The sequence below is a fragment of the Schistocerca cancellata genome, chromosome 2, assembly GCF_023864275.1.
Source record: "Schistocerca cancellata isolate TAMUIC-IGC-003103 chromosome 2, iqSchCanc2.1, whole genome shotgun sequence".
In the NCBI taxonomy this organism is placed as follows: domain Eukaryota; kingdom Metazoa; phylum Arthropoda; class Insecta; order Orthoptera; family Acrididae; genus Schistocerca; species Schistocerca cancellata.
The window spans coordinates 177975880-178002836 of NC_064627.1; the positions used below are offsets into that span (position 1 = coordinate 177975880).

Sequence of the window (26957 nt, forward strand, 5' to 3'; positions counted from 1 at the left end):
CTTGGCAGAGGATTCATCGAACCACAATCATACTATCTCCCTACCATTCCACTCCCGAACAGCGCGTGGCAAAAACGAACACCTAAACCTTTCTGTTCGAGCTCTGATTTATCTTATTTTATTTTGATGATCATTCCTACCTATGAAGGTTGGGCTCAACAAAATATTTTCGCATTTGGAAGAGAAAGTTGGTGCTGTTTGTAGGTTTCCGCCCTCTGTTGGAGGCCATACCGTATCCTTTAGTTGGCATGGTTGTTTGTCTTCTTCTCGTGTTGACTGGCGCCATTCGTTTCGCAAGCGTTGCCTGTCCGCTAGTGCCAGCAGCGGCGGTTATCGATATGTAGTAACTATTGCCCTATCTTTGGGGCGACGTCGTTGGTTTTCCGTCTCGTGTGAGTGTGGCAGTTCGGTTGGGGGCTCAGGAGGAGCCAGGTCCGCGCCGTGCCAGAACACGCCGTCTGATGCCTTCTGCGGTGTTTGTAGCGACTTGCCTTTAATATTTCAATACCTGTAATCTGTAAGTTGCAGCGAGTTTTAAGCAATTCTTAATTTATTGCCATTCCTGGCTTGTAAGGCCTTCTGCCAAGATCACAGTGGCTCGCTTTTAAAACATTATCCGTTGTATCTGAATTTAATGGTGATTTGCTAAATTGTAACTCACTGAAAACACTATTATTTACGCTTGTTTATTCCTTTATTAATAATGTGTGTATTTTTTAAATTTATTGTTGAATCTGGAATTACTGATTTAAAATAAATTGTGTAACTGTAAAAGGCAACCGATAGTAACTGATTACTGACCCGTCAACAATCGTAACCGAATCCTGCCTTCCCTTGACCACGAGGTCTCAAAGAAGTTGGCTTCGAAGTCGACCAGTAGAGTGGTACCATGCGGCATATAGGTCAACGCAATAGTGTGGAGTAAGGCCGTCGCATTGAACGGAGATTATGTTCTTAATAGGGTTTTGTTACCAAGAGAGGGGAATAATATGGTGTATTGGGATCCTGAATACAGCCAACTTGCTTCCAGAAAAAAAATTGTTGCATTACTTACTGTATGCACCTCGTAAATGTAGGGGATTGTGTTGAACGTCATCTGCTCCATTCCAGTGCAATGCCCCACATACATCTGGCATCAAACAGGAGCTGACAAAACTTCATTAGACTGTTCTTCCTCATCCATCGCACAGCCAAGATCTCACACCTTCCATATTTTTTGTCCCAATGAAGGATACATTCTGCGGGTAACAGTATGTGGATGATGGGGAGAGTATTGATGCTGCAAAACATTGGCTCTGAAGTCGACCGGTGGAGTTGTACCATTCAGGCATACAGTGCCTCCCATTGAGGTGGGTAGGACGTCAAACGGGCCGAGTTGGAGCAGGAGAGGCACCACAGGACATTTTAATTTCTACTGTCTATACTTTTACAAATAAATTCATAAAACTTTGTCAGCATGACCAGGGAGGATTGAGGACTCACACTCATAGCAGTGGAAGTTCAAAAATGTAGCAAAATACCTATTTTTTACATGTGAAATTTCATCATTTTTTCACTTGCTACTGGCTGCATTTGTTTCTGTACGTACATTTTTCTTCCTAAGTAAGAGAGATTCTTCGATGAATTTTTCACAGCATACAAGCAGTACTTACAGGTGTATGAAACTCTAGAATTTTCCAAATCTATTAAAAACTGTGGTAAAAATTGAGATAATTAACTATAAAACTTCCTGGCAGATTAAAACTGTGTGCCCGACCGAGACTCGAACTCGGGACCTTTGCCTTTCGCGGGGAAGCGCTCTACCATCTGAGCCACCGAAGCACGACTCACGCCCGGTACTCACAGCTTTACTTCTGCCAGTATCTCGTCTCCTACCTTCCAAACTTTACAGAAGCTCTCCTGCGAACCTTGCAGAACTAGCACTCCTGAAAGAAAGGATATAGCGGAGACATGGCTTAGCCACAGCCTGGGGGATGTTTCCAGAATGAGATTTTCACTCTGCAGCGGAGTGTGCACTGATATTAAACTTCCTGGCAGATTAAAACTGTGTGCCCGACCGAGACTCGAACTCGGGACCTTTGCCTTTCGCGGGCAAGCGCTCTACCATCTGAGATACCGAAGCACGACTCACGCCCGGTACTCACAGCTTTACTTCTGCCAGTATCTCGTCTCCTACCTTCCAAACTTTACAGAAGCTCTCCTGCGAACCTTGCAGAACCGCGAAAGGCAAAGGTCCCGAGTTCGAGTCTCGGTCGGGCACACAGTTTTAATCTGCCAGGAAGTTTCATATCAGCGCACACTCCGCTGCAGAGTGAAAATCTCATTCTGAATTAACTATAAAATTTGAGTTTTTTCTAAACATGAAGTTTAAAATGTAACAGTTCATTTATTTTTTCATAAATTAAATAAACTCTAGAGTTTTACCCACATGTAGCTATAGTTTGTATGCTGTGGAAAATTCATCGAAAAATCTGTCTTACTTAGGAAGAAAAGTGTACCTATAGCAACAAATGAAGTCAGTAGTAAGTGAAAAAAATGATGAAATTTCACATGTAAAAATGTATTTTGTTACGTTTTTGAGCTTCCACTGCTATGAGTATGAATCCTGAATCCTTCCTTATCATGCTTTAAAAGTTTTATGAATTTATTTGTAAAAGTATAGACAGTGGAAATTAAAATGTCCTGTGGTGCCTCTCCCGCTCCAAGTCGGCCCGTTTGACGTCCTACCTCCCTTAAGGTGGGGCAAGACAGTCACATCGAAGGGCGATCGTTGAAAAATAGGGTTTTGCAGCCAAAAGAGTGGGAATAACATGGTGTATTGTAATCCTGAACCAATCCAACCTGCTTTTAGAAAAAAAAAAGTTATTGATTGGCGACTCCATGGAGTGTTCTGTGCAACACGACCAGATAATGGATATAATTGGAAGGAGAAACAGCCTTGGATGTATTTTTTTGTTTTATTATCCGCAAAATCGATTTTCGGTCACTTAGTGACCATCCTCAGTGCTGTAAGATACAATTAAAATTGTTAGGCACTGGTATTAACAAGCTTAGAGCGGTCGCATACAATAAAAATTGTTAGGCACTGGTATTAACAATTTTAATTGTATCTTACAGCACTGAGGATGGTCACTAAGTGACCGAAAATCGATTTTGCGGATAATAAAACAAAAAAATACGACCAAGGCTGTTTCTCCTTCCAATTATATGAAAAAGAAAGTTGTTGCGTTACCTACTTTCTGGAAACCTCTAGTGCAGGGCTTCCCAAACTTTTCAGCTGGCGGACCCCTTCTTCAGTCGAAAATCCATGGCGGACCCCTAGTCAGTCAAGAGCACGGTAACTTTAAATTACAGAGCGAAACCCACGTTCCCAATAACGCCCCTCCCCCCCCCCCCCCCCCCGAAGTATCAATAGTCTTTGGTTTAGAGATGAATGAAAACAACTAGAAGGTCAAAAATCGACTTATGAAACAGGTGTACACTGACAAAGCAAGTTTAGCATTTAGTGCCAGCGAGCACTGTGATTGGCTGACAAAGCTCGCTCCGCGCATGCGTCAAAGGTTTCAGCGCATCTACCGACGTGAGTCGACGCACAAACGACCCCCGTATTGTTGCGAAATAGTCGATTACAGAGGCCTTATTCTCCGGCACTAAACTATGTATGCGTTCTCACTTAGGAACCGCAAAGGCTGCTTGGGAATACGACCTGAAGTACGAAAAAAAAAATAGTGATGAATTTGATTTTCACATTTTTATTCAATAATTTTACTCATTATTTTAACGATTTGGTGGTGAAGGGCGACCGCGGGCCCCCTAGAAAGAGCCGGCGGACCCCTAAGGGGTGTGTAGAGCATGTGGGATGTGTCGGAATGGGAGGCCGGCCTTACCTGCGCAGCGGGTGCGAGCGGTGGTTGTGGGACCTGCCCCTGGGAGAGACCCTGGTCTCCGACAGCGGCGGCGGCGGCGTGGGCGGTCCGTTGGCCAGCGCGGAGCCGCCCCCGGTGGAGCCCCCACTGCCACCGCCTATGCTGCCGCGCTCCTTGAGCGACGGCGTCTCGGGCGACGAGTTGACGACGGTGACGGAGGAGGAGAAGCTGCTGAGGTTGAGCGAAGAGTCGCGCCGGTCGTCGAGCTCGTCGCCGTCCTCGTAGCCGCCGACGGAGGAGTCGGTCTCGGAGAGGCGCGGCATGGCGCGCGCGCCTCCCAGCGCGCCGGCGCACGAGTCGAGGCTGCGAAAGCCGAAGGACGAGGACGAGCTGGTGGACGAGGAGTCGCGCTTCTGGTGGAACTGCGAGCGCCGCTGCAGGCCGCCCGCCGCCGCCGACGCGCTCGTGTCCTCCAGCGACTTGGTCTGCGGCAGGCGCGCCGCCGCCGCCCCCGCCCCCGCCGGCGTCCCCACGGGCGAAGGCGTGAGGCGGCGCGCGCGCAGGCCCACCCCCGCGGGCAGCGTGCTCCAGCCGGAGGGCAGCGGCAGTGGCAGCTGCGGGGGCGGCGGCGACGGCGGCGGGCTCGCCATCTCGTTCTCCACGACGAGCGCGTTGCTGCGCGGCAGGAACGGCGTCTTGCTGCTGCCGCCGCCCCCGCTGCGCAGCCGAGGCGCCGTCTGGTACCGCTGCGTCGTGTCCTGCCGGCACACACACCACTAGAGATGGGGGATCCGCTCCTGAACTGATTCATCGAGTTGAATCTTTCAAAGGAGTGAACAATCAGTGATTCAGAAAAAAAGAACGGTAGCTCCAAACGATTCCCACAGCAGAGAGAGAGAGAGAGAGAGAGAGAGAGAAAGAGCAGAGCAACGGGGCCTCTGCTGTTCAGAGCAAACTGCACGCCACAGAACACATCCAGCCCCAGCCTCTGCCCTGCTTCTGCCTTGGCTGCCTGCATTGTGCACTGCCACATTGGATTTTGTGTTTCACATATGCCGTGCCGTCTCTGTGCTTCCTCTGCTGCGTGCACCTTAACTTAGCATCGCACTCCGTCGGCAATCGTTTCAGTCACACGTCCTGCCCTCTGGGCAGTTGATGCGAGCAACAGGACAGAGAGCCTCCTAGCGCAGAACATAAGAACTACTTGCAACAACCTGCTCGCAAGAGAACGGGCAATTTGTCTCGGAGCAGGTGACTGGTGGCCGTTCACCGCTGCCCCCACCCTCAGAACTCGCCCGCTCAACGCTCACCCCACCTTTCTCGACTCTAGCCAGAGCGTTGAGCAAAGCAACTCAGTTGTCACTCTGGTCTCTGCGGTCTGAGCTCACGCAGTAATACAGCTCGTGGCTCGACCTGCTTGACTCAGCGCCTCTGCATCGGAGTTCGTCTATACTGGATATTGTTCTTTGTAGTAATACCGGTATGTATATTACATAATTATGTTATGTATACATCATTTGTTTCTATTTTATTTTTATTTGTTTAAACTGATCAGATGAGGTTCCTGACGACTCCTCTTACTATAGGATTTTTTATTATGGACACTCGAATTTACACTTTAATTACGAGCTTACTGATAAACGTATCACAAAATGCGATACACCAATATTTTCCTTGTTTTATTCTGCGTAAGGCTATATGCAGCACTTTGGTCTTACAGTCAGATTTATATATTTTTTTCTTATTGTAGTAGGGATTTTGCGATTTTAGGTGTCTTCAGAAGGAAATGTTCACTTTAAAAATATATGGCTTGCGATGTATTTGTACGAGATTAATGAAATTTTAATACATTATATCCAAATACATTGTTAATGTAAATCTCAAGTTACAATATTTTCCGACCACCCAAAAAACCACGATACTGCAAAATAAATCAATAATCAAAAACTTTGTCATATCGTGGAAATTTCAATAAACAATACAAAATTCTTGCTCATTATCAGTGTTACTTCAAAATAGGATCAAATAAGATCAAAATACAGGTATAGTACTGGAATAAACCAAGTTTAAAGGGCAATGTGCCTTCCATTTATTTTCTGTTGTGAATGAGTGGTGAGTCATGAAAAAGAGCTAGTTCATTTCAGGGAGTGAACAGTTCTGATCGGAGCTCTGGAAAGAACAGTTTTGCCCCATCTCTACACACCACACTACCTGTCAGCTCTGCTTACCGACCACGTCACGGTGAAATTGGTCTGCTGGACATGAATTCTACTTTTTTTTAGACAACATAGTTGCGCAGAGATAGCAGCGATTGGTTTGCTTATAATCAATCAATCAAAATGACAGTGAAAATCGCGTTATTTATTTTGTCGCCAACGAGTTTCAACCGGCGATGGGGTCATCTTCAGGGTGTGCAAGGTGACAACTCCAGCGAGCGACCAAATGGTGTAAATTGCCCTGAAGATGACCCCATCGCGGGTTGAAACCCGTTGGCGACAAAATAAATGATGCGATTGTGACTGTCATTTTGATTGATTGATGAATTCTACTTATTTCATTCTAGCCATGGGGGCTGTACAGAATTATTCATAAGTACCTCTAAACTTCGAATTAAGTTGGGTGATGCTGAGGGAAAGAGATTAGGAAATGAGACACTTAAAGTAGTAAAGGAGTTTTTGCTATTTGGGGAGCAAAATAACTAATGATGGTCGATTTAGAGAGGATATCAAATGTAGACTGGCAATGGCAAGGAAAGCGTTTCTGAAGAAGTTTGTTAACATCGAGTATAGCTTTAAGGGTCAGGAAGTCGATTCAGAAAGTATTTGTATGGTGCGTAGCCATGTATGGAAGTGAAACATGGTCGATAATTAGTTTGGGCAAGAAGAGAATAGAAGCTTTCGAAATGCGGTGCTACAGAAGAATGCTGAAAATTAGATGGGTAGAGCATATAACTAATGAGGAGGTATTGAATAGATTTGGGGAGAAGAGAAATTTGTGGCAGAACTTGACTAGAAGAAGGGATCGGTTAGTAGGACATGTTCTGAGGCATCAAGGGATCACCAATTTAGTATTGGAGGGCAGCGTGGAGGGTAAAAATCGTAAAGGGAGACCAAGAGACGAACATACTAAACAGATTCAGAAGGATGTAGGTTGCAGTAGGTATGGGGAGATGAAGAAGCTTGCACAGGATAGAGTAGCATGGACAGCTGCATCAAACCAGTCTCTGGACTGAAGACCACAACAACAACAACTACCTCCAAATTCTCACAAGAAGACTCCACGACAACTACATGATATACGATTAAAAATTAAATAAAAATTAAATAAATTGAAAAAAATAAACACGTTCAAATGACTTTGAAATAATTTTCTAAAATTAAGAAGTATAGTAGATTAGAAAACCCTTGACGCTCGAAAGCAGATTAGGTGCCAGACAAATAACCTCTAGTGTTTTTACCTCAGGGTGACGAGTAGAAAACTTGTCGAAATGATGTCGCAGAAACGATGCTTTGACTCGCCTGAGAAGACTCCACTACCTAAATACGCCGAGAAAGCCTGCACTCTCCTATGTCCTCTAGTATTCTTTAAAATTCAAATATTAAAAGTGAAACACTGGAATTTAAATTTTCAGTCGGCAACTCATTTTCTGTGCATGATCTCGAGCATCATTCAAAGGCACGTCAAATCTGTCTCTAATCTATTTTATTCCTTACACCTGGACAAATAACTTCGTAAAACTTTTGAGAATTTTTCCTTTTCACTCTTTTTTTTATTTTCAAGTTCTCTTTAGAAAGCATGAAAACAATATGCAAGATCATTCCGTGATAATGTTACAAATTTTCAGGGTAAATGTATCAATTTCAGGTAAGGAACCCTGTTCCGAAAACGACCGAACCGAGATTTATATACGAAATTGGTTATCATGCCTTTGGCAGTGCAATGTTCAAAATGTGTGTGAAATCTTATGGGACTGAACTGCTAAGGTCATCAGTCCCTAAGCTTACACACTACTTAATCTAAATTATCCTAAGGACAAACACACACACCCATGCCCGATGGAGGACTCGAACCTCCGCCGGGACCAGCCGCACAGTCCATGACTGGAGCGCCTAAGACCGCTCGGCAGTAGAACGTATCAGTATTGTTGTTACTAAGGTTATAGGGGATCCACCTCTCAGATGTGGTAGTATGGACAAAAACAAGACAAAAACGACTGTCTAATATTGGCTCTAAAATGCATTCCTTAAGAGCTAAGAGCATTCGTTCATCTTCGCTACTCCGAAACACGTCTCTGCAACTGAACAAGTGCCCATAGCTCTAAAGGTATGCAATTTTACCGCCAATATTTACTGGACAATGTTTTCTTGCTTTGCTCTATACTACCCCCTCCAAAAATATCAATGTTACGGCGTAAAGTTAAGCGCCGGCACGCGAGCCGGGAACGAGAGAGCAGAGAGGGCTGTGAAGAAGTCATCCAATTGCACGCTGACCGACGCAAGACGACAAGGCTTCAGCAGCGGCCTCTATGCGAAGGGAACGTAAGCGCAGCGCCCGACTAGCCGCGGCCCTGTTCAAGAATAGCATCAAGACTAATCATTTCGCTTCTACTATGTAGCACTGTCTATACTGAAGAAACTTGCTTATTTTGTCTGTCACCCTTTGCTTGCGACACATGTGTGTAAATACAAACTTAAGTGTTGTAATCATTTCCTTTTGTATGAATTGTTGTCTAGCGATCCGCGAAGGCAGGTTTCCTAGACACCTCATATTCGACGACTAGGCAGGCTCCTTTGGTTCCCCCACCTTTCGTTTTTCCTCTCCTCTCTCCTTGTTTTCCCCCTCATCTGTCTAGGTCCCCCCCCCCCCCCCATCTGCCCTAGGCTATGGTGTGTCCTCTTTGTGCCGATGTTTTAGTGCAGTGTTTACAGCAGTGAGTGTTCAGTGTTGTGTGTCTTTTCCGAAGTGCTGCGAACGGACATCATACTGTCGCTGGGTGTGATTTATATCTCTTGCGAACAGAAACCAGACTGTCGCCATGTTTTTTAATTATCTGTCTACTATGTTACCTGTCTGCTTCCTGTGTATTTTATTCGCTTTGCCAACCCTTTGCTTTATGTTTTAACTTTCCACAATTTTCCGCCGTTTTACAATTTAAGTTCCCGTTTTATCGCCTGCTTTTACTGTTTCTTAACTTCTTCTTCTTACGTTTTAAAAAGTCTGTAGGCTGCAGAGCAGCGTAATAAGCTGCTACCAGCCCGCCCCCTTCTGGGCAATCGAAATTCAATAAAAAAAAAGAATATTCAGGATGCCACCATGAGGACCAAAGAGCTCGCAGCAGGAGAGATGCGTTTCACAGTATCGGAGATAAACAAGTGCTCCTAGCTCTTAAGGTGTGTACTTTAAAGCCGATGTTTACTATACTTTTTTCTTGTACTGATCCATACTCCCAGCTTCGAAAGTTGCTTATCCTACAGTCTTAGCAACAAAAGTACCGGAACATGTATTCCACTGTAAGAGGTATCAGAACGATTCTCGCCTATAACTTTTGATTCTGTCTTTTCCGAGCCGGCTTTGTGGCCGTGCGGTTCTAGGCGCTTCAGTCTGGAACCGTGTGACCGCAACGGTCGCAGGTTCGAATCCTGCCTCGGGCATGGATGTGTGTGATGTCCTTAGGTTAGTTAGGTTTAAGTAGTTCTAAGTTCTAGGGGACTGATGACCACAGATGTTAAGTCCCATAGTGCTCAGAGCCATTTGAACCATTTGTCTTTTTCGACCAGGGTCTCTCATCTGAAACTGATACATTTACCCTTCTCCGTCAGCCCTAGCAGTTTGTTATGTCATCAAGGAATCACGTTGTATTTAAATATCGATTGGTATTCTGTTATTATTAACAGTATGTAAATCAAGACAAACCAGAGACGTTTCAGTTTACGCTGCGATTCGATATTAAATTTATTTTTTCAGGATTAAAGAAGTTTGTTGACAGTTAAATATTACATCAATGTAACTTTTTAAGCAGAAAAGAGCTGTTCCTTGAAGTGACGAATATTTTGACACCTCATTTACTTAGCTAACGGCAGCTGTTCGTGAAAAATTTCAGTTTTCAATTCACTGATTAACGTTTTCAAAATTGCTCTGATTACTTTCAACTAAATAAATACATTTTTGCAGACGTAGAGCTCATGCTAGCCAATTTGATATCCCGTTTGTCCATTCCCCACTCATTGTTTGGCTATGGAAATTCTAGACTCTGGTGAGTCGTATTTTCGATCCACTCAGACATTTGGGCAAAAAGCAGACACATATCAATGTGTAGAGCACATCTCCACGTTTTGAATTCCCTTTACACGTGCTCAGCTCCTGATGTGGCAAGGCCATTATGTTCGTGCTGCTGCCCGGGAAGGCGCAACGACTGCAGCCCGCTTTACAAAACTGCTCGTTGGGTGGCCAGTCTGCAGGCGTGATCTAAATCGGTGCAACAGAACGGAGAGAACATTTTAATCTAGATGTTTCGACACGCCTGTTTGCTGGTGGGGCGTTCTCCATCTGATTCACAAAACCTATTACGCGTGGGACTATGAAGACACGATATGTGACATTATTCTGTACCTTTCCTAATTTGTACGCGCTCATCTTCTGAAACTCCAGAAGTATTTATGAATAATCCGCTGTTTGACAAAATCGAGGCAGTGAAATGAAAGGAAAACTTAATAATAACATGTCTACTCTTTTATCAATGGCGTGTTTACTATGCTAATGTAAAAAAGTAACTGTACAAATTTTATCAAAAAGCTTTAATCTACTAGGGGGAGAGAGGCTAGTCTGATGCTGTATTGACGTCGCGAAGAAAAGATATAGGAAACTTTACCTTCAAGAGGCAACTAGTTACAGACGCATGGGGTATTCCTTGTACGATAAAGATAGATAAAGTAAAAATAATAATTGTGTTATATACATTGCGTAAACATGAAGGGACTGTTACTAAAGAGTGGAGAGACTCCGCTGAACACATGCTGAAGTCATTTTCTCTGGGAGATAACATCGAAAATAGTGACGATCATCAGAGAGAGGTATGAGAAAATATATATGGCCAATACGAAAGCCCAAATGTCGTTCTACTATTTGCACAATAAGAAGCTGCCGTTTGTATCGCTTAGCTATAGAATGAAAATGCTCCTGGTCCAGATTACATTCATTACGGACCCTAAAAATAGAAAAGAGCAAAACTAATCCATTTTTCACACATCCGCTGACTGAATCACTAAGACAATCAAGATTTCTGCAGTCTCAAAATCTGCAGAGGCTTTGATAACAGAGAAGAGCATGGGTAGAGTTCCAGTGGTTCCTAAGTGCTACAGATCAATCTATCTTCCTAGCACCTTGAGCGCTTGCTGTGCGTCAGAAAACAGACCCATAGGAATACATACTACCTCAGTCAGAGCTAATTTGGCTTCAGAAATGACTGAGCGTAGACGACGCAATTAAGTGTTCTCTCGCAATTGTGGACTACTATAACAGCAGGTCTGTCGTAACTATCGTGGTTACTTTTGTAGACGTATTTGACGATCCGTGGTGACTCGCAGGTTGAAACCACCACCGGATCCAAAATCTTTGTATCAGAGCTCCGTAGATTATCGTGAAAAGCGCACTGTGGCGGGGGGCACAATATTCAGCGAAGTAATTGTCCTCAGGCAGCTAAACGGGTACCAATTTTCTGGGATCTTAGCCTTGAAGCATTATTAACAACTCTGAACGAAAACGTCCAAGTGCTGGTTTGTGGTTGCAGAATACCCACAGGCTGAAAAGGAAATCATGTGGAATAGTGGTTCTGAGATATTAAATTAGAAATTACAGTAAAATAGGGTCCCATCATCTCGCCGAAAGACAGGGCCTCTCGCTCGCGAAATTCTTCTCTGAGAACTGGTGGAGCTCCGGTGAGATGGACTGAGATATCTAAGTATTTAGGCGTACACTTGTATGAGAGACGTAACTCTCACACTCATATCCCTCAGATGTATGAGAAAGCTGTCGAAGATGTGGAATTGAAAAGATTGGGCGCCACTGACGTTATCACCCCGTTGCAACTGTTCAGATATCATGACCCATTCCTCTCTGGAATAATAACGTTTGCAGCCAGAGTCTGGGCACACTGGAATACAGTCTTTGTAAGTCACTTCTTAGGCGTTTGCGAAGGACAGCTCTACTAAGGAGCTTCTGGGAAACATCGGTGCAGGCACGTTTGATCATACTAGGTCAATTGGATATAACTGTGTCTTTGCGTTCTTCGCAAAATGGAACCTTCCTAAAGCGAGAGAAATTACTTTTAAGGAAGTAACAACAGAACTAGAGTTGAAATCACTATCGTCGACATCATCGTCATGAGATATACAGCAAATATTTAGGTAATTAAGATAACTCTCATTTGTTTTTCTGTCTCTGTAGCACGTTTTTAATTAGATTACATGTTTCGATCACACTGGATCATCTTCACATATGAGTAGCTGCGTCACCAACCCGTCTTGTCTGCTCAGAACCACATACTGGAATATGCGGTTCTGAATAGAGTATACGGGTTGCTGACTCAGCTATTTATGTCTGAAGATGGTCCAGTGTGATCGAAACATGTAATCTGATTAAAAACGTGGAACTGAGACGGGACAATAAATGAGAATCATCTCAACCAGAGATAGAATTATGGAAAGTGCATGGGTGACAAGGAGACTGGTCTAATATCACAAAAGGTCACAGAGTATATGCCATATTTCCAAAACATCAAGAAGAGGATGCTTATTAGCCATATAAATCCATCTGGAGGCATGATAAATTGCCTGACAGACCATGGACCACGCCATCAGTATTTTCGCAAGAAACGTCCAACATAAATGTGCACTTGTGACGACACTAATGCGCCAGTCCATATGATAGTAAAATGCTCTGCAAATGAAAATCTGCTAACTCGTATGATAGGTTTTGGAGGGAAAGACAAATTGTATATCAAATTAAAAATCCTAGAGGGAAAATATTAAGAATGTCTGACATCTTGAGGTATACTGTGTCTGGGCATTGAGAGAAACAGAGCTTGGATGGCGTGTACAGGTACAGCTGCCCATGCAGCTTCAACTCGATACCACAGTTCATCAAGACTAGTGACTGGCGTATTGTGACGAGCCAGTTGCTCGGCCACCATTGACCAGGGCAGCAGTCGAACATTTTCTGTATCCAGAAAGGCCCGTACAGGACCTGCAACAAGCGGTGGTGCATTACCCTACTGAAATGTAGGGTTTCGCAGGGATCGAATGAGGGGTACACCCACGGGTCGTAACACATCTTAAATGTAACGTCCACTGTTCAAAGTGCCGTCAGTGCGAACAAGAGGTGACCGATACGTGTAACCAATGGAAACCCATACCATCACGCCGGGTGATACGCCAGTATGGCGATGACGAATACACGCTTCCAATATGCGTTCACCGCGATGTCGCCAAACACGGATGCGACCATCGTGATGCTGTAAACAGAACGTGGATTCATCTGAAAAAATGACGTTTTGCGATTCGTGCACCCAGGTTCGTCGTTGAGTACACCATCGCAGGCGCTCCTGTCTGTGATGCAGCGTCAAGGGTAACCGCAGCCATGGTCTCCGAGCTGATAGTCCATGCTGCTGCAAACGTCGTCGAACTGTTCGTGCAGATGGTTGTTGTCTTGCAAACGTCCCCACCTGTTGACTCATGGATCGAGACGTGGCTGCACGATCCGTTACAGCCATGCGGATAAGGTGCCTGTCATCTCGACTGCTAGTGATACGAGGCCGTTGGGATCCAGCACGGCGTTCCGTATTACCCTCCTGAACCCACCGATTCCATATTCTGCTAACAGTCATTGGATCTCGACCAACGTGAGCAGCAATATAGCGATAAGATGAACCGCAATCGCGATAGGGTACAGTACGGCCTTTATCAAAGTCGGAAACGTGATGGTGCGCATTTCTCCTCCATACACGAGGCATCACAACAACGTTTCACCAGGCAACGCCGGTCAACTGCTCTTTGTGTATGAGAAATCGGTTGGAATCTTTCCTCATGTCAGCACGTTGTAGGTGTCACCACCGGCGCTAACCTTGTGTGAATGATCAGAAAAGCATAATACAGCATCTTCTTCCTGTCGGTAAAATTTCGCGACTGTAGCACGTCATCTTCGTGGTGTAGCAATTTTAATGGCCAGTAGTGTAGCAACCCACCGATTCCATATTCTGCTAACAGTCATTGGATCTCGACCAACGCGTCAGCAGTGTCGCGATACGATAAACCGCAATCGCGATAGGCTAGAATCCCACCTTTGTCAAAGTCGGGAACGTGATCGTACGCATTTCTCCTCCTACACGAGGCATCACAACAACGTTTCACCAGAAACGCCCGTCAACTGCTGTTTGTGCATGAGAAATCGATTGGAAACTTTCCTCATGTCAGCACGTTGTAGATGTCGCCACCGGCGCCAACCTTGTGTGAGTGCTGTGAAAAGCTAACAGCTAATCATTTGCATATTATAGCATCTTCTTCCTGTCGGTTAAATTTCGAGTCTGTAGCACGTCATCTTCGTGGTGTAGCAATTCTAATGGCCAGTAGTGTAGCAACAGTGAATTGCAAAGAAAAAATGGCAATCGATAAATAAACCGATAGCAACCGGAATACCAACATGCAAAACGAAAACGCTACGAGCTAATGGAATTCGGTTTGCCACGCTCTGGAACGGCTAACAACTTAAGAATTCAAGCTGTACGAGCAGGTCTTCCGGTCCATTTTGTCGGTAGGCACAGAGTCACTCTCCGTCCGCGCGGCTGGAGTTGGAACACCGGCCACATCCGTTCGCTTAAGCGTTGTCGGTGGTCGGCAGGCGGGCGAGTTCGTGGGCGGCGGTATTGTTCGGAGTGGCGGCTAACTCTGCAACCGCGCCACGAACTCGCGAGCCCACTGCTGGCAGTGATTGCGGTGATGGCGCGCAGCGGCAGCCGGCATTCAGGTGTCTGCTGACAGAGTGCTGATTGCGCGAGAGCGCGCGGGCCGCCCGCAGCCGAATTTAGCGGCACACTGCGTCGGACTTATCGGCGAGCGGACTGCGAGCGCCACTAGTCGCGGCTTTGTGCCTACTGAAGCGGAATCAAGGTACTGCACCAGGTGACGAGCGACCACAATGAGTACACTTCTACTGTCCTAACATGACAAAAATTTTACTCACATTCAGTACCCCACCAGCGCGTATTCAAGAAAGTTAGCTCATTGGACCAAAAACTACTAAGCCCCACTTCACGCCGGCACCGCCAAAGTCACCATCTACCCTCATAATGGTGTAAATTCGGCGATGGAGAGACCGTAAGTTTATTTACACTACTGGCCATTAAAATTGCTACAAGAAGAAGAAACGCAGATGATAAACGGGTATTCATTGGACCAATATATTATACTAGAACTGACATGTGATTACATTTTCACGCAATTTGGGTGCACAGATCCTGAAAAATCAGTTCCTAGAACAACCACATCTGGCCATAATAGCGGCCTTGATACGCCTAGGCATTGAGTCAAACAGAGCTTGGATGGCATGTACAGGTACAGCTGCCCATGCAGCTTCAACTCGATACCACAGTTCATCAAGAGTAGTGACTGGCGTATTGTGACGAGACAGTTGCTTGGCCACCATTGACCAGACTTTTCAGTTGGTGACAAATCTGGAGAATGTGCTGGCCAGGGCAGCGGTCGAACATTTTCTGTATCCAGAAAGGCCCGTACAGGGCCTGCAACATGCGGTCGTGCATTATCCTGCTGAAATGTAGGATTTCGCAGGGATCGAATGAAGGGTAGAGCCACGGGTCGTAACACATCTGAAATGTAACGTCCACTGTTCAAAGTGATGTCAATGTGAACAAGAGGTGACCAAGACGTGTAACCAACGGCACCCCATACCACCACGCCGGGCGATACGCCAGTATGGCGATGACGAACACACACTTGCAATGTGCGTTCACCGCGATGTCGCCAAACACGGATGCGACCATCATGATGCTGTAAACAGAACCTCGATCCATCCGAAAAAAATGACGTTTTGCCATTCGAGCACCCAGGTTCGTTGTTGAGTACACCATCGCAGGCGCTCCCGTCTATGATGCAGCGTCAAGGGTAACCGCAGCCATGGTCTTCGAGCTGATAGTCCATGCTGCTGCACACGTCGTCAAACTGTTCGTGCAGATGGATGTTGTCTTGCAAACGTCCTCATCTGTTGACTCAGAGATCGAAACGTTGCTGCACGATCCGTTACAGCCATGCGGATAAGATGCCTGTCATCTCGACTGCTAGTGATACGAGCCCGTTGGGATCCATCACGGCGTTCCGTATTACCCTCCTGAACCCACCGATTCCATATTCTACTAACAGTCATTGGATCTCGACCAACGCGAGCAGCAGTGTCGCGATACGATAAACCGCAATCGCGATCGGCTTCAATCCGACCTTTATCAAAGTGGGAAACGTGATGGTACGCATTTCTCCTCCTTACACGAGGCATCACAACATCGTTTCAACGGGCAACGCCGGTCAACTGCTGTTTGTGTATGAGAAATCGGTTGGAAACTTTCCTAATGTCAGCACGTTGTAGGTGTCGCCACCGGCGCCAACCTTGTGTGAATGCTCTGAAAAGCTAATCATTTGCATATCACAGCATCATCTTCCTGTCGGTTAAATTACGCGTCTGTAGCACGTCATCTTCGTGGTGTAGTAATTTTAATGGCCAGTAGTGTAGGTTGAGAGGTGGCTGTAGTTTTATTGCTGAACTAGTTGAGTACACGGCTTTGCACGGGAATGTACACCGACGGAAACATCGCAACACTATGGAGTTGAACGACATAAACGAAAATTGGCAGGCGTGTTTCTACATCTGAAAGATGAAGTCTGTTCAATCTTCTTAGCATTCGGGTGAAGGTAGTGCTAGTTGCGCCACTAAGAGGATACAAATCATGTTTGCTTTGAATATACGCTGTAACGGTTTATGGGCGTTAGTTACCTTTGAGATTGGACGCCATTATCAAAACCGCACTGAGTTTCAACGAGGACGGCTAATAGGGCTACGAGAAACTGGGTGTTGCTTATACGATGTTACAGAAAAGAAAGACTTGGCAGGGATGTAGCCACTGTACATGATTGCCACCAGCGGTGGTCACAAATAGAGCAGGCTCTGTACGGCCACGTGGCAGTACCGAGAGGGAAGACATCTACATCTACGTGATTACTCTGCTATTCAAAATAAAGTACCCGGAAGAGGTTTCAATGAACCACGTTCAAGCTGTTTCTCTACCGTTCCACTCTCGAACGGCACGCGGGAAAAACAAGCACTTAAATTTTTCTGTGCGAGTCGTGATTTCTCTTATTTTACCGTGATGATCATCGTTTTCGGTGTATGACTGAGCAGCAGTTGCCAGTACAGTCACATAACAAACTGTTCCAAATCGGTTACTTCAAGGACAGCTTCCGAGCCAGATGCCCTGTAGCGTGCATTCCACTGATCCCAAATCACCGCCATTTGAGGCTTCAGTGGTGTCAAGCGAGAATCATTGAAGGGCAGGGTGGAGGTTTGTTGTGTTTTCTGATGACAACTGGTTCTGCCTCAGTGTCAGTGATGGTTGTGTATTTGTTAGAAGGAGGCCAGTTGAGAGCCTGCAACCGACCCGTGTGCATGCTAGACACACTGGACCTACATCTGGAGTTATGGTCTGGGGTGCCACTTCGTATGACAGCAAGAACACTCTAGTGGTCATCCTATGCACCGAGACTGCGAATCTTTGCTTCAGTCTGTCATTCATTAACAGCATTCCAGTGGGTGTTCTCCAACAGGATAACGCTCGCACACATACCGCTGTTGTAGCCCAAGATGCTCTGCAGTGTGTCTACATTGTTGGCTTGGCCTGCTCGATCACCAGATCCGTCCCTAACCTAGCACATGTGGGACGTCATAGGACGACAACTCTAGTGTCATCCACAACCAGCATTAACTGTCCTTGTATTGACCGATCAAGTGCAATAGGCATGGAACTCCATCACACAAACTGATATCCGGCACCTGTGAAACCCAATGTGTGCATGTCTGCTGGCTTGCTTTCAACATTCTAGCGGCTATACCGATTATTAATGTACTAGCACTTCAGATTTACAATGCCTTATCTCACGTTTGCACTGTCTTGATTTCTTGCAATGTTAATCACTCAAATATGCTACCTAGACAAATGTGTTCCCGATATTTCATTACTCGACATTAATGTTTTTGGTGTTGCGAATTTTTTACCGTCAGTGCGTTTATTTCAGTCTTCTACTACACCATTTCCTCCTTAGATCTCCCTCTATCTCTTATACCCCTCTCTGTCCCGCTTCTTCCCTTTTTCTGTACCCAACTCCTCCTTTCCCTCTCCATTTCCTTCTCCCCTCTCCCTGTCCATTACCATCTTCCCCTCATTCAGTCCCTCTCTTCCTCCCTATCTCTCTGCCAACCTTTCCGTCCCCTCTCCTCTTCCACCGCTCTCTATTTATCTCCTCCTCTCCCATATCTGTGTACATCTGCTCCTTCCCCCTCTCCGTTTCTTCATCTCCTCCTCGCCCACTTCTCTCTCCAAGTTATTACTCCCACACCAATAGGAAACTGGTGGTTCTTACCCTCGCAGTATTTCTTAGTTGTTGTTGTGGTCTTCAGTCCAGAGAATGGTTTGATACAGCTCTCCAATTCTCTGCAAGCTTCTTTATCTCCCAGTACTTACTGCAACCTACATCCTTCTGAATCTGCTTTGTGTATTCACCTCTTGGTCTCCCTCTACGATTTTTACCCTCCACGCTTCCCTCCAATACTAAATTGGTGATCCCTTGACGCCTCAGAATATGTCCTACCAAGCGATCCCTTCTTCTAGTCAAATTGCGCCACAAATTTCTGTTCTCCCCAATTCTATTCAATATACCCTTATCAGTTATGTGATCTACCCATCTAATGTTCAGCATTCTTCTGTAGCACCACATTTCGAAATCTTTTATTCTCTTCTTGTGTAACCTATTTATCGCCCATGTGTCACTTCCCTACATGGCTACACTCCATATAAAAACTTTCAGAAACGACTTCTTGACACTTAAATCTATACTCGATGTTAACAAATTTCTCTCCTTCAGAAACGCTTTCCTTGCCATTGCCAGTTTACGTTTTATATCCTCTCTCCTTCGACCATCATCAGTTATTTTGCTCCCCAAATAGCAAAACCCCTTTACTACTTTAAGGGTCTCATTTCCCAATATAATTCCCTTCGCATCACCCGATTTAATTCGACTACATTTCTTTATTCTCGTTTTACTTTTTTTGATGTTCATCTTATATCCTCCTTTCAAGACACTGTCCATTCCGTTCAGCTACCCTTCCAGGTCCTTTGCTGTCTCTGACAGAAGTACAATGCCAACGGCGAACCTCAAAGTTTTTATTTCTTCTCCATGGATTTTAATTCCTACTCCGAATTTTTCTTTTGTTTCCTTTACTACTTGCTCAATATATAGATTGAATAACATCGGGGATAGGCTACAACCCTGTCCCACTCCCTTCCCAACCACTGCTTCCCTTTCATGCCCCTTGACCCTTATAACTATCACCCGGTTTCTGTACAATTTGTAAATAGCCTTTCGCGCCCTGTATTTTATCCCTGCCACCTTCAGAATTTGAAAGAGAGTATTCCAGTAAACATTGTCAAAAGCTTTCTCTAAGTCTACAATTGTAGAAACGTAGGTTTGCCTTTCCTTAATCTATTTTCTAAGATAAGTCGTAGGGTCAGTATTGCCTTACTTGTTGCAACATTTCTACGGAATACAAACTGATCTTCCCCGAGGTCGGCTTCTACAAGTTTTTCCATTCGTCTGCAAAGAATTCGTATTTTTCAGCCATGGCTTATTAAACTGATAGTTCGGTAATTTTCACATGTGTTGACACCTGCTTTCTTTGGGATTGGAATTGTTATATTCTTCTTGAAGTCTGAGGGTATTTCGCCGTCTCATACATCTTTCTCACCAGATGGTAGAGTTTTGTCAGGGCTGGCTCTCCCAAGGCTATCAGTAGTTCTAATGGAATGTTTCCTACTCCCGGGGCCTTGTTTCGACTTAGGTCTATCAGTGGTCTGTCAAACCCTTCACGCTGTATTCATCTCTGCCATTTTATCTTCAACTACATCCTCTTCCATTTCCATAATACTGTCCTCAAGTACATCGCCCTTTTATAGACCCTCTATATACTCCTTCTACCTATCTGCTTTCCCTTCTTTGCTTAGAACTGTGTTTCCATCTGAGCTCTTGATATTCATGCAAGTGGTTCTCTTTTTTCCAAAGGTCTCTTTAATTTTCCAGTAGGCACTATCTGTCTTACCCCTAGTGTTATACGCCTCTAAATCCTTACATTTGTCCTCTAGCCATCCCTGCTTAGCCATTTTGCACTTCCTGTCGATCTCATTTTCAGACGTTTGTATTCCTTTTTACCTGTTACATTTACTACATTTTTGTATTTTCTCCTTTCATCAGCTAAATTCAATATTTACCCAAGGATATCTATTAGCCCTCGTCTTTTTACCTACTTGATCCTCTGCTGCCTTCACTATTTCATCTCTCAAAGCTACCCATTCTTCTTCTACTGTATTTCTTTCCCCCATTCTTATCAATCGTTCCCTTATGCTCTCCCTGAAACTCTCTACAACCTCTGGTTCTGTCTGTTTATCCAGGTCCCATCTCCTTAAATTCCCACCTTTTTGCTGTTTCTTCACTTTTAATCTACAGTTCATAACCAATAGATTGTGGTCAGAGTCCACATCTGCGGCTGTAAATGTCTTACAGTTTAAAACCTGGTTCGAAAATCTCTGTCTTACCATTATATAATCTATCTGAATCCTTACAGTATCTCCTGGCTTGGCTTCTCCCATGTATACAGCCTCCTTTCATGATTATTGATCCAAGTGTTAGCGATGATTAAGTTATGCTCTGTGCAAAATTCTACCAGGCGGCTTCCTCCTTCATTCCTTACCCCCATTCCATAATCACCTACTACGTTTCCTTCTCTTCCTTTTCCTACTATCGAAGTCCAGCCCCTCATGACTATTAAATTTTCTTCTCCTTTCACTATCTGAATTATTTCTTTTAGATCATCATACATTTCATCAATCTCTTCGACACCTGCGGAGCTAGTTGGCATATAAACTTGTACTACTCTGGTAGGCGTGGGATTCGTATCTATCTTGGCCACAATAATGCGTTCACTATGCTGTTTGTAGTAGCTTACGCGCATTCCTATTTTTTATTTGTCGTTAAACCAAGTCCTGCATTACACCTATTTGATTTGGTATTTATAACCCTGTATTCACCTGACCAGAAGGCGTGTTCCTCCTGCCACCGAACTTCACTAATTCGCACTATATCTAACTTTAACCTATCCATTTCTCTTTTTAAATATTCTAACCTACCTGCCCAATTAAGGGATCTGACATTCCACTCTCCGATCCGTAGAACGCCAGTTTTCTTTCTCCTGATAACAACGTCCTTCTGAGTATTACCCTCCCGGAGATCCGAATGTGGGACTATTTTACCTCCGTAATATTTTACCCAAGAGGACGCCATCATGATTTAGCCACACGGTAAAGCTGCATGCCCTCGGGAAAAATTACGGCTGTAGTTTCCCCTTGCTTTCAGCCGTTCGCAGTACCAGCACAGCAAGGCCGTTTTGGTTGGTGTTAAAGGCCAGATCGGTCAATCATCCAGACTGTTGCCCCTGCAACTACTGAAAAGGCTGCTGCCCCTCTTCAGGAACCACACGTTTGTCTGGCCTCTCAAGAGATACCCATCCGTTGTGGATGCACCTACGGTACGGTTGTCTATCGCTGAGGCATGCAAGCCTCCCCACCAAAGGCAAGGTCCATGGCTCACGGGTGGGTGGAGTATTTCTTTAAAGGTAATAAATAAAGTACACGAGTTCTGCGAAACTGTACGGGTACTACTCCATCGTGTTGTACTGTACGTCTCCGAATAGCCCTGAGTAATGAATGGGTCTGTCGTTGATTCATATCATGTTGTCACATGGGACAATGTAAATGTGATACAACAGAGCCACCTTATGGACAAGTAAAGTAAACAAAACCTTAACATGACTTTCTAGTAATCAGGCTCGGCCTCCATGTTTAACCGGAAGCTGTGACCGAGTGGTTCTAGGCGCTTCAGTCTGGAACCGCCCTGCTGCTAGCGTCGCAAGTTCGAATCCTGTTTCGGGCACGGATGTGGGTGATGTCCTTAGCTTAGTTAGGTTTAAGTAGTTCTAAGTCTAGGGGACTGATGACCTCAGATGTTAAGTCCCATAGTACTTGCAGCCATTTGAACCTCCATGTTTACTTGCAGGAAAGTTTTTGGAAATTTGTGGTAAGGTCTTATGGGACAAAACTGTTGAGCTTACGCACTACTTAATCTAACTTAAACTAAGGACAGCACACACACTCACACACACACACACACACACACACACACACACACACACACACACACACACACACACGCACACACTCACATGCCTGAGGGGCGACTCGAACCTCAAACGCGGGGCGCCACGCGTACCGTGACAAGACGCCCTAGACGGCGCGGCTGCCCCGCGCCGCTACTTTCAGGAAATGAAGGATGTACATATAAATAAGCAGCACGGACGCGAACTCATGTTACTTGTAAACAAGATGGAAAGCAGAAATGCTAGATGAAGCGCTTGACAAGTTTACTTCCACATCTCCTTAAGCTGGCTTCTCCGACACCAGGTTCCCTACCTCAAATTGTTCAGTGGGGCATCCTCTATATCCTGTTAAAATTTTGCACGCTGGGGAAACAGGAGCAGATTGTAACAATTCACGATTTTTAATTTTGAAACAGGCAGTATTTACAGCTTCCCTTTCTGTCACTAATATATCTAACACAGCGTGCAAAAGTTTCCAAAAAATTTCCTGCATGTAAAAATGGAGGTTCAACTGGCTCCAAGCACTGTGGCACTTAACATCTGAAGTCATCAGTCCCCTAGCCTTAGAACTTGTAACACCCCACCCATCACTTATCTGGTTTTGGCGTGTGTCCACCCCAGATAATTGACTAACTGATCAACAGAAAGTGCAGTACATAGCTGAACCAGAACTTTCTATCTCCAAGCTCAATCGTTCCATTTGTTAAGTCCTAAACTGCAGAGATATTAACTCTCTCTCAGTCAAGCTGAGTAAAGAACGCCACGTCCGCACTCTAGGCAAGCTGGGAACAGAAGACCCCTATGGAGACTTCTCCCAGTCTGCTCTTCGCCTCGGTTTCCCCTCCAGCAAACTCACTTACGCCAATTGCAGCGCAAGTCGCGTTAATTATGCATCGCTTCCCAGCGCCGACCAATGCCTACTCTGGGAAGTGAACAAATTCCCACAAACTTTCCCTTCCTCTCAACTTTTGGTATTCAGCTCCTCTCAGGCCACCCATCAAGGTTAGCGTCAGCACAAAACACCAATTTTTCAGGAATTCTGACTCCCAGGAGAGAACATCAAATTCCTCGGTCCCACATTCCCATCGGAGGCTGGCGTATTTCATTCTGTCGCTCTTCACCTGATTTACTTCAGACTCTGCAGACCGTGAATTCAGCGTGAAGTTTTGGCCTCTGTTGACTGCTCCACCGTAGCTTTGCGCGGCTTTCTCGAATGTTTCACTGAAAACGGGAAGACGGACATTTATCAACAGGTGTACAAGTTCTCTGTCTCCTTCCCGGTACACCAGCATGGGGTCAACCACCCACTCACTGTCACTCATCTTAAGGCAGCTGGAGGCCGTGCCCCGTTACCGCTTTCTCAGAGCTTGAGTCGCCCTGAGCTGCCTGTTGTCGCTTCCCTTTGCCGCTCCCCAGCCGGCCACGGTCAACTCTGAATACTTCCTTGGGATAAACTAGCTTCCAGTAAATCAACGGGTTTCCACAAAGTTTTCATGTCATGTGAATTACTTTAAAACCCTCACCTGACATTAATTATTCCAATACTTCCATACTATACCCTCTACAAGATGCATTGTGTCTTGTCAGTCATTTTTGCTCAGCCCTACTGTTCGCTCAATGTGAGTTAGGTGATCTTTAATGACTTCATGTAAGGGACATAGTTCTTGCCATCTTACAAACTACTGAAACCTAAGGAACCAAAGGACATCACACACATCTATGCCCGAGACAGGATTCGAACCTGCGACCGTAGAGATTGTGCGGTTCCATACTGAAGCGCCTAGAACCGCTCGGCCAAAGCGGCCGGTGAATTCTCATTAATGCCATCTTCAGGCCCCTGCAGGTTAAAAACAACGAGTATATACGTAGCATATGCCATGATATACCATTACCTGAGAGTACAGAAAATGAAACCTAATAATAAAAGTCCTTTAAACTTACAAAATTCAGTATGCAGCGTTACGAAGAGTAACTGTGCACACGAAGCGCAACAAATCAGAATATGTACACAAAATGGTTAGCATCGAAACTATTTTCATGTCACAGAGTTGAAATAGAACACGCCTAACATTACAAAAAGCAAAAAATAGACAATATACTAACTCAGGAATTAAAAGTATGCATAACTCTTGTAGATAAGAGTATGCCTAGTTCCGTAGTACCAGCGCGGTTCCGGACAGAAGCGCCTAGAACCGCTCGGTCACACGGGCCGGCTACTCGCATTAAAAAGAGGTGTAACGCAGGGATGATGTCGTTGTTCACCTCCTACTGTTCCATCCACACATCGAAGAAGCTATGACGGAAATAGAAGAAAGTTTCAAGAATGGAATTAAAATTCAAGGGGAAAAATTGTTAATGCATTCAGATCGTTTCGAGGTTAGGAGTTCCCTACACTCATTATGTGTGTAAGTACAGAGCTTACCTGGAAGGCAGGCGGAGGCGAGATGATGGGCGTGATGGAGGGGGGCGACATGGGCAGCGAGGGTCCGACGCCGTCCTGGCGGTGCGGGGGCGGCGAGGGCGGCGAGGGCGGCGCAGGGGGCTGGAAGCCGGCGGCGAGCGGCAGGTAGGCGGGCCGCACGGGGCACTTGCCCGGCTCGCTGTTGCAGTGGTAGTCGGCGAGGCGCACCGTGGGGCGCCGGGGCAGCGTCGCGACGGCCGGCACCGCCGCCACCGTGGTGGCCGCCGCGGGCACCGGGGGCAGGCCCGCGCCGTAGCCCGCGCGCCGGCTCTCGTCCAGCGAGCGCTGCTGCACCTGACGACACAGACACACACCACTCCCTCTTCTAATGTGCGCCAACATCACGCTAAGGAGGCGTTTGGTAATACACTTAAGGGAGTTACTACGAGGGTGAGTCAAGTGAAAACCTTAAATTTGTACACTACTGGCCGTTAAAATCGCTACACCAAGAAGAAATGCAGATGATAAACGGGTATTCATTGGACAAATATATTACACTAGAACTGACATGTGATTACATTTTCACGCATTTTGGGGGCATAGATACTGAGAAGTCAGTACCCGGAACAACCACTTCTGGCCGTAATAAAGGCCTTGATACGCCTGGGAATTGAGTCAAACAGAGCTTGGTTGGCGTGTACAGGTACAGCTGCCCATGCAGCTACAACACGATACCACAGTTCATCAAGAGTAGTGAGTCGTGTATTGTGACAAGCCGGTTGCTCGGCCTCCATTGACCAGACGTTTTCAATTGGTGAGAGATCTGGAGAATGTTCTGGCCAGTGCAGCAGTCGAACATTTTCTGTATCCAGAAAGGCCCGTACAGGACATGCAACATGCGGTCAGGCATTATCCTGCTGAAATGTAGGGTTTCGCAGGGATCGAATGAAGTGTAGAGCCGCGGGTCGTAACACATCTGAAATGTAACATCCACTGTACAAAGTGCCGTCAATGTGAACAAGAGGTGACCGAGACGTGTAACCAATGGCGCCCCATACCATCACGCCGGGTGATACGCCAGTATGCCGATGCCGACGCCAGTATGCCGATGCCGAATACAAGCATCCAATGTGCGTTCACCGCGATGTCGTCAAACACGGATGCGATCATCATGATGCTGTAAACAGAACCTGAATTCATCCGAAAAAATGACGTTTTGCCATTCGTGCACCCAGGTTCGTCGTTGAGTACACCATCGCAGGCGCTCCTGTCGGTGATGCAGCGTCAAGGGTAACCGCAGCCAAGGTCTCCGAGCTGATAGTCCATGCTGCTGCAAACGTCGTCGAACTGTTCCTGCAGAAGATGGTTGTTGTCTTGCAAACGTCCCCATCTGTTGACTCAGGGATCGAGACGTGGCTGCACGATCCGTTACAGCCATGCGGATAAGATGCATGTCATGACGACTGCTAATGACACGAGACCGTTGGGATCCAGCACGGCGTTCCGTATTACCCTCCTGAACCCACCGATTCCATATTCTGCTAACAGTCATTGGATCTCGACCAACGCGAGCAGCAGTGTCGGGATACGATAAACAGTAATCGCGATCGGCTACAATCCGACCTTTATCAAAGTCAGAAACGTGTTGGTACACATTTCTCCTCCTTACACGAGGCATCACAACAATGTTTCACCAGGCAACGCCGGTCAACTGCTGTTTGTGTACGAGAAATCGATTGGAAACTTTCCTCATGTCAGCAGGTTATAGGTGTCGCCACCGGCGTCAATCTTGTGTGAATGCTCTGAAAAGGTAATCATTTTCATATTACAGGATCTTCTTTTTGTCGGTTAAATTTCGCGTCTCTAGCACGTCATCTTCGTGGTGTAGCAATTTTAATGGCCAGTAGTGTAATAACAAATCGAAATTTCGCGCCGTTATCCTGTAAGCTGGTAAGCGTGGTACAAACGGCGTGCAGAATGTGTAAGTAGGCTGTTTAGGTTTTCTTATTGGTAACGCCACATAGCGCTCTGTATGAAAAATGGCCTATGGCAGCGTAGTGCAGATGCCCACATACCGTCGCAGTATCAGTATAAAGATGGTCACCCCACCTGCGACTTGCACCAGGGAAGAACAGCGTTCTGTTATTCGGTTTTTACGT

General features: G+C 45.7%; 1 protein-coding gene across 1 annotated transcript in view; it reads right to left on the reverse strand.

The window, feature by feature from the left end:
• Positions 1–26957, reverse strand: part of LOC126152249 (uncharacterized) — a 555653-nt gene that overhangs the window by 124740 nt on the left and 403956 nt on the right. The window contains 3 exon segments of the mRNA XM_049915995.1: positions 3888–4046; positions 4049–4624; positions 24820–25152. Coding sequence (XP_049771952.1) covers positions 3888–4046; positions 4049–4624; positions 24820–25152 — 1068 coding nt within the window.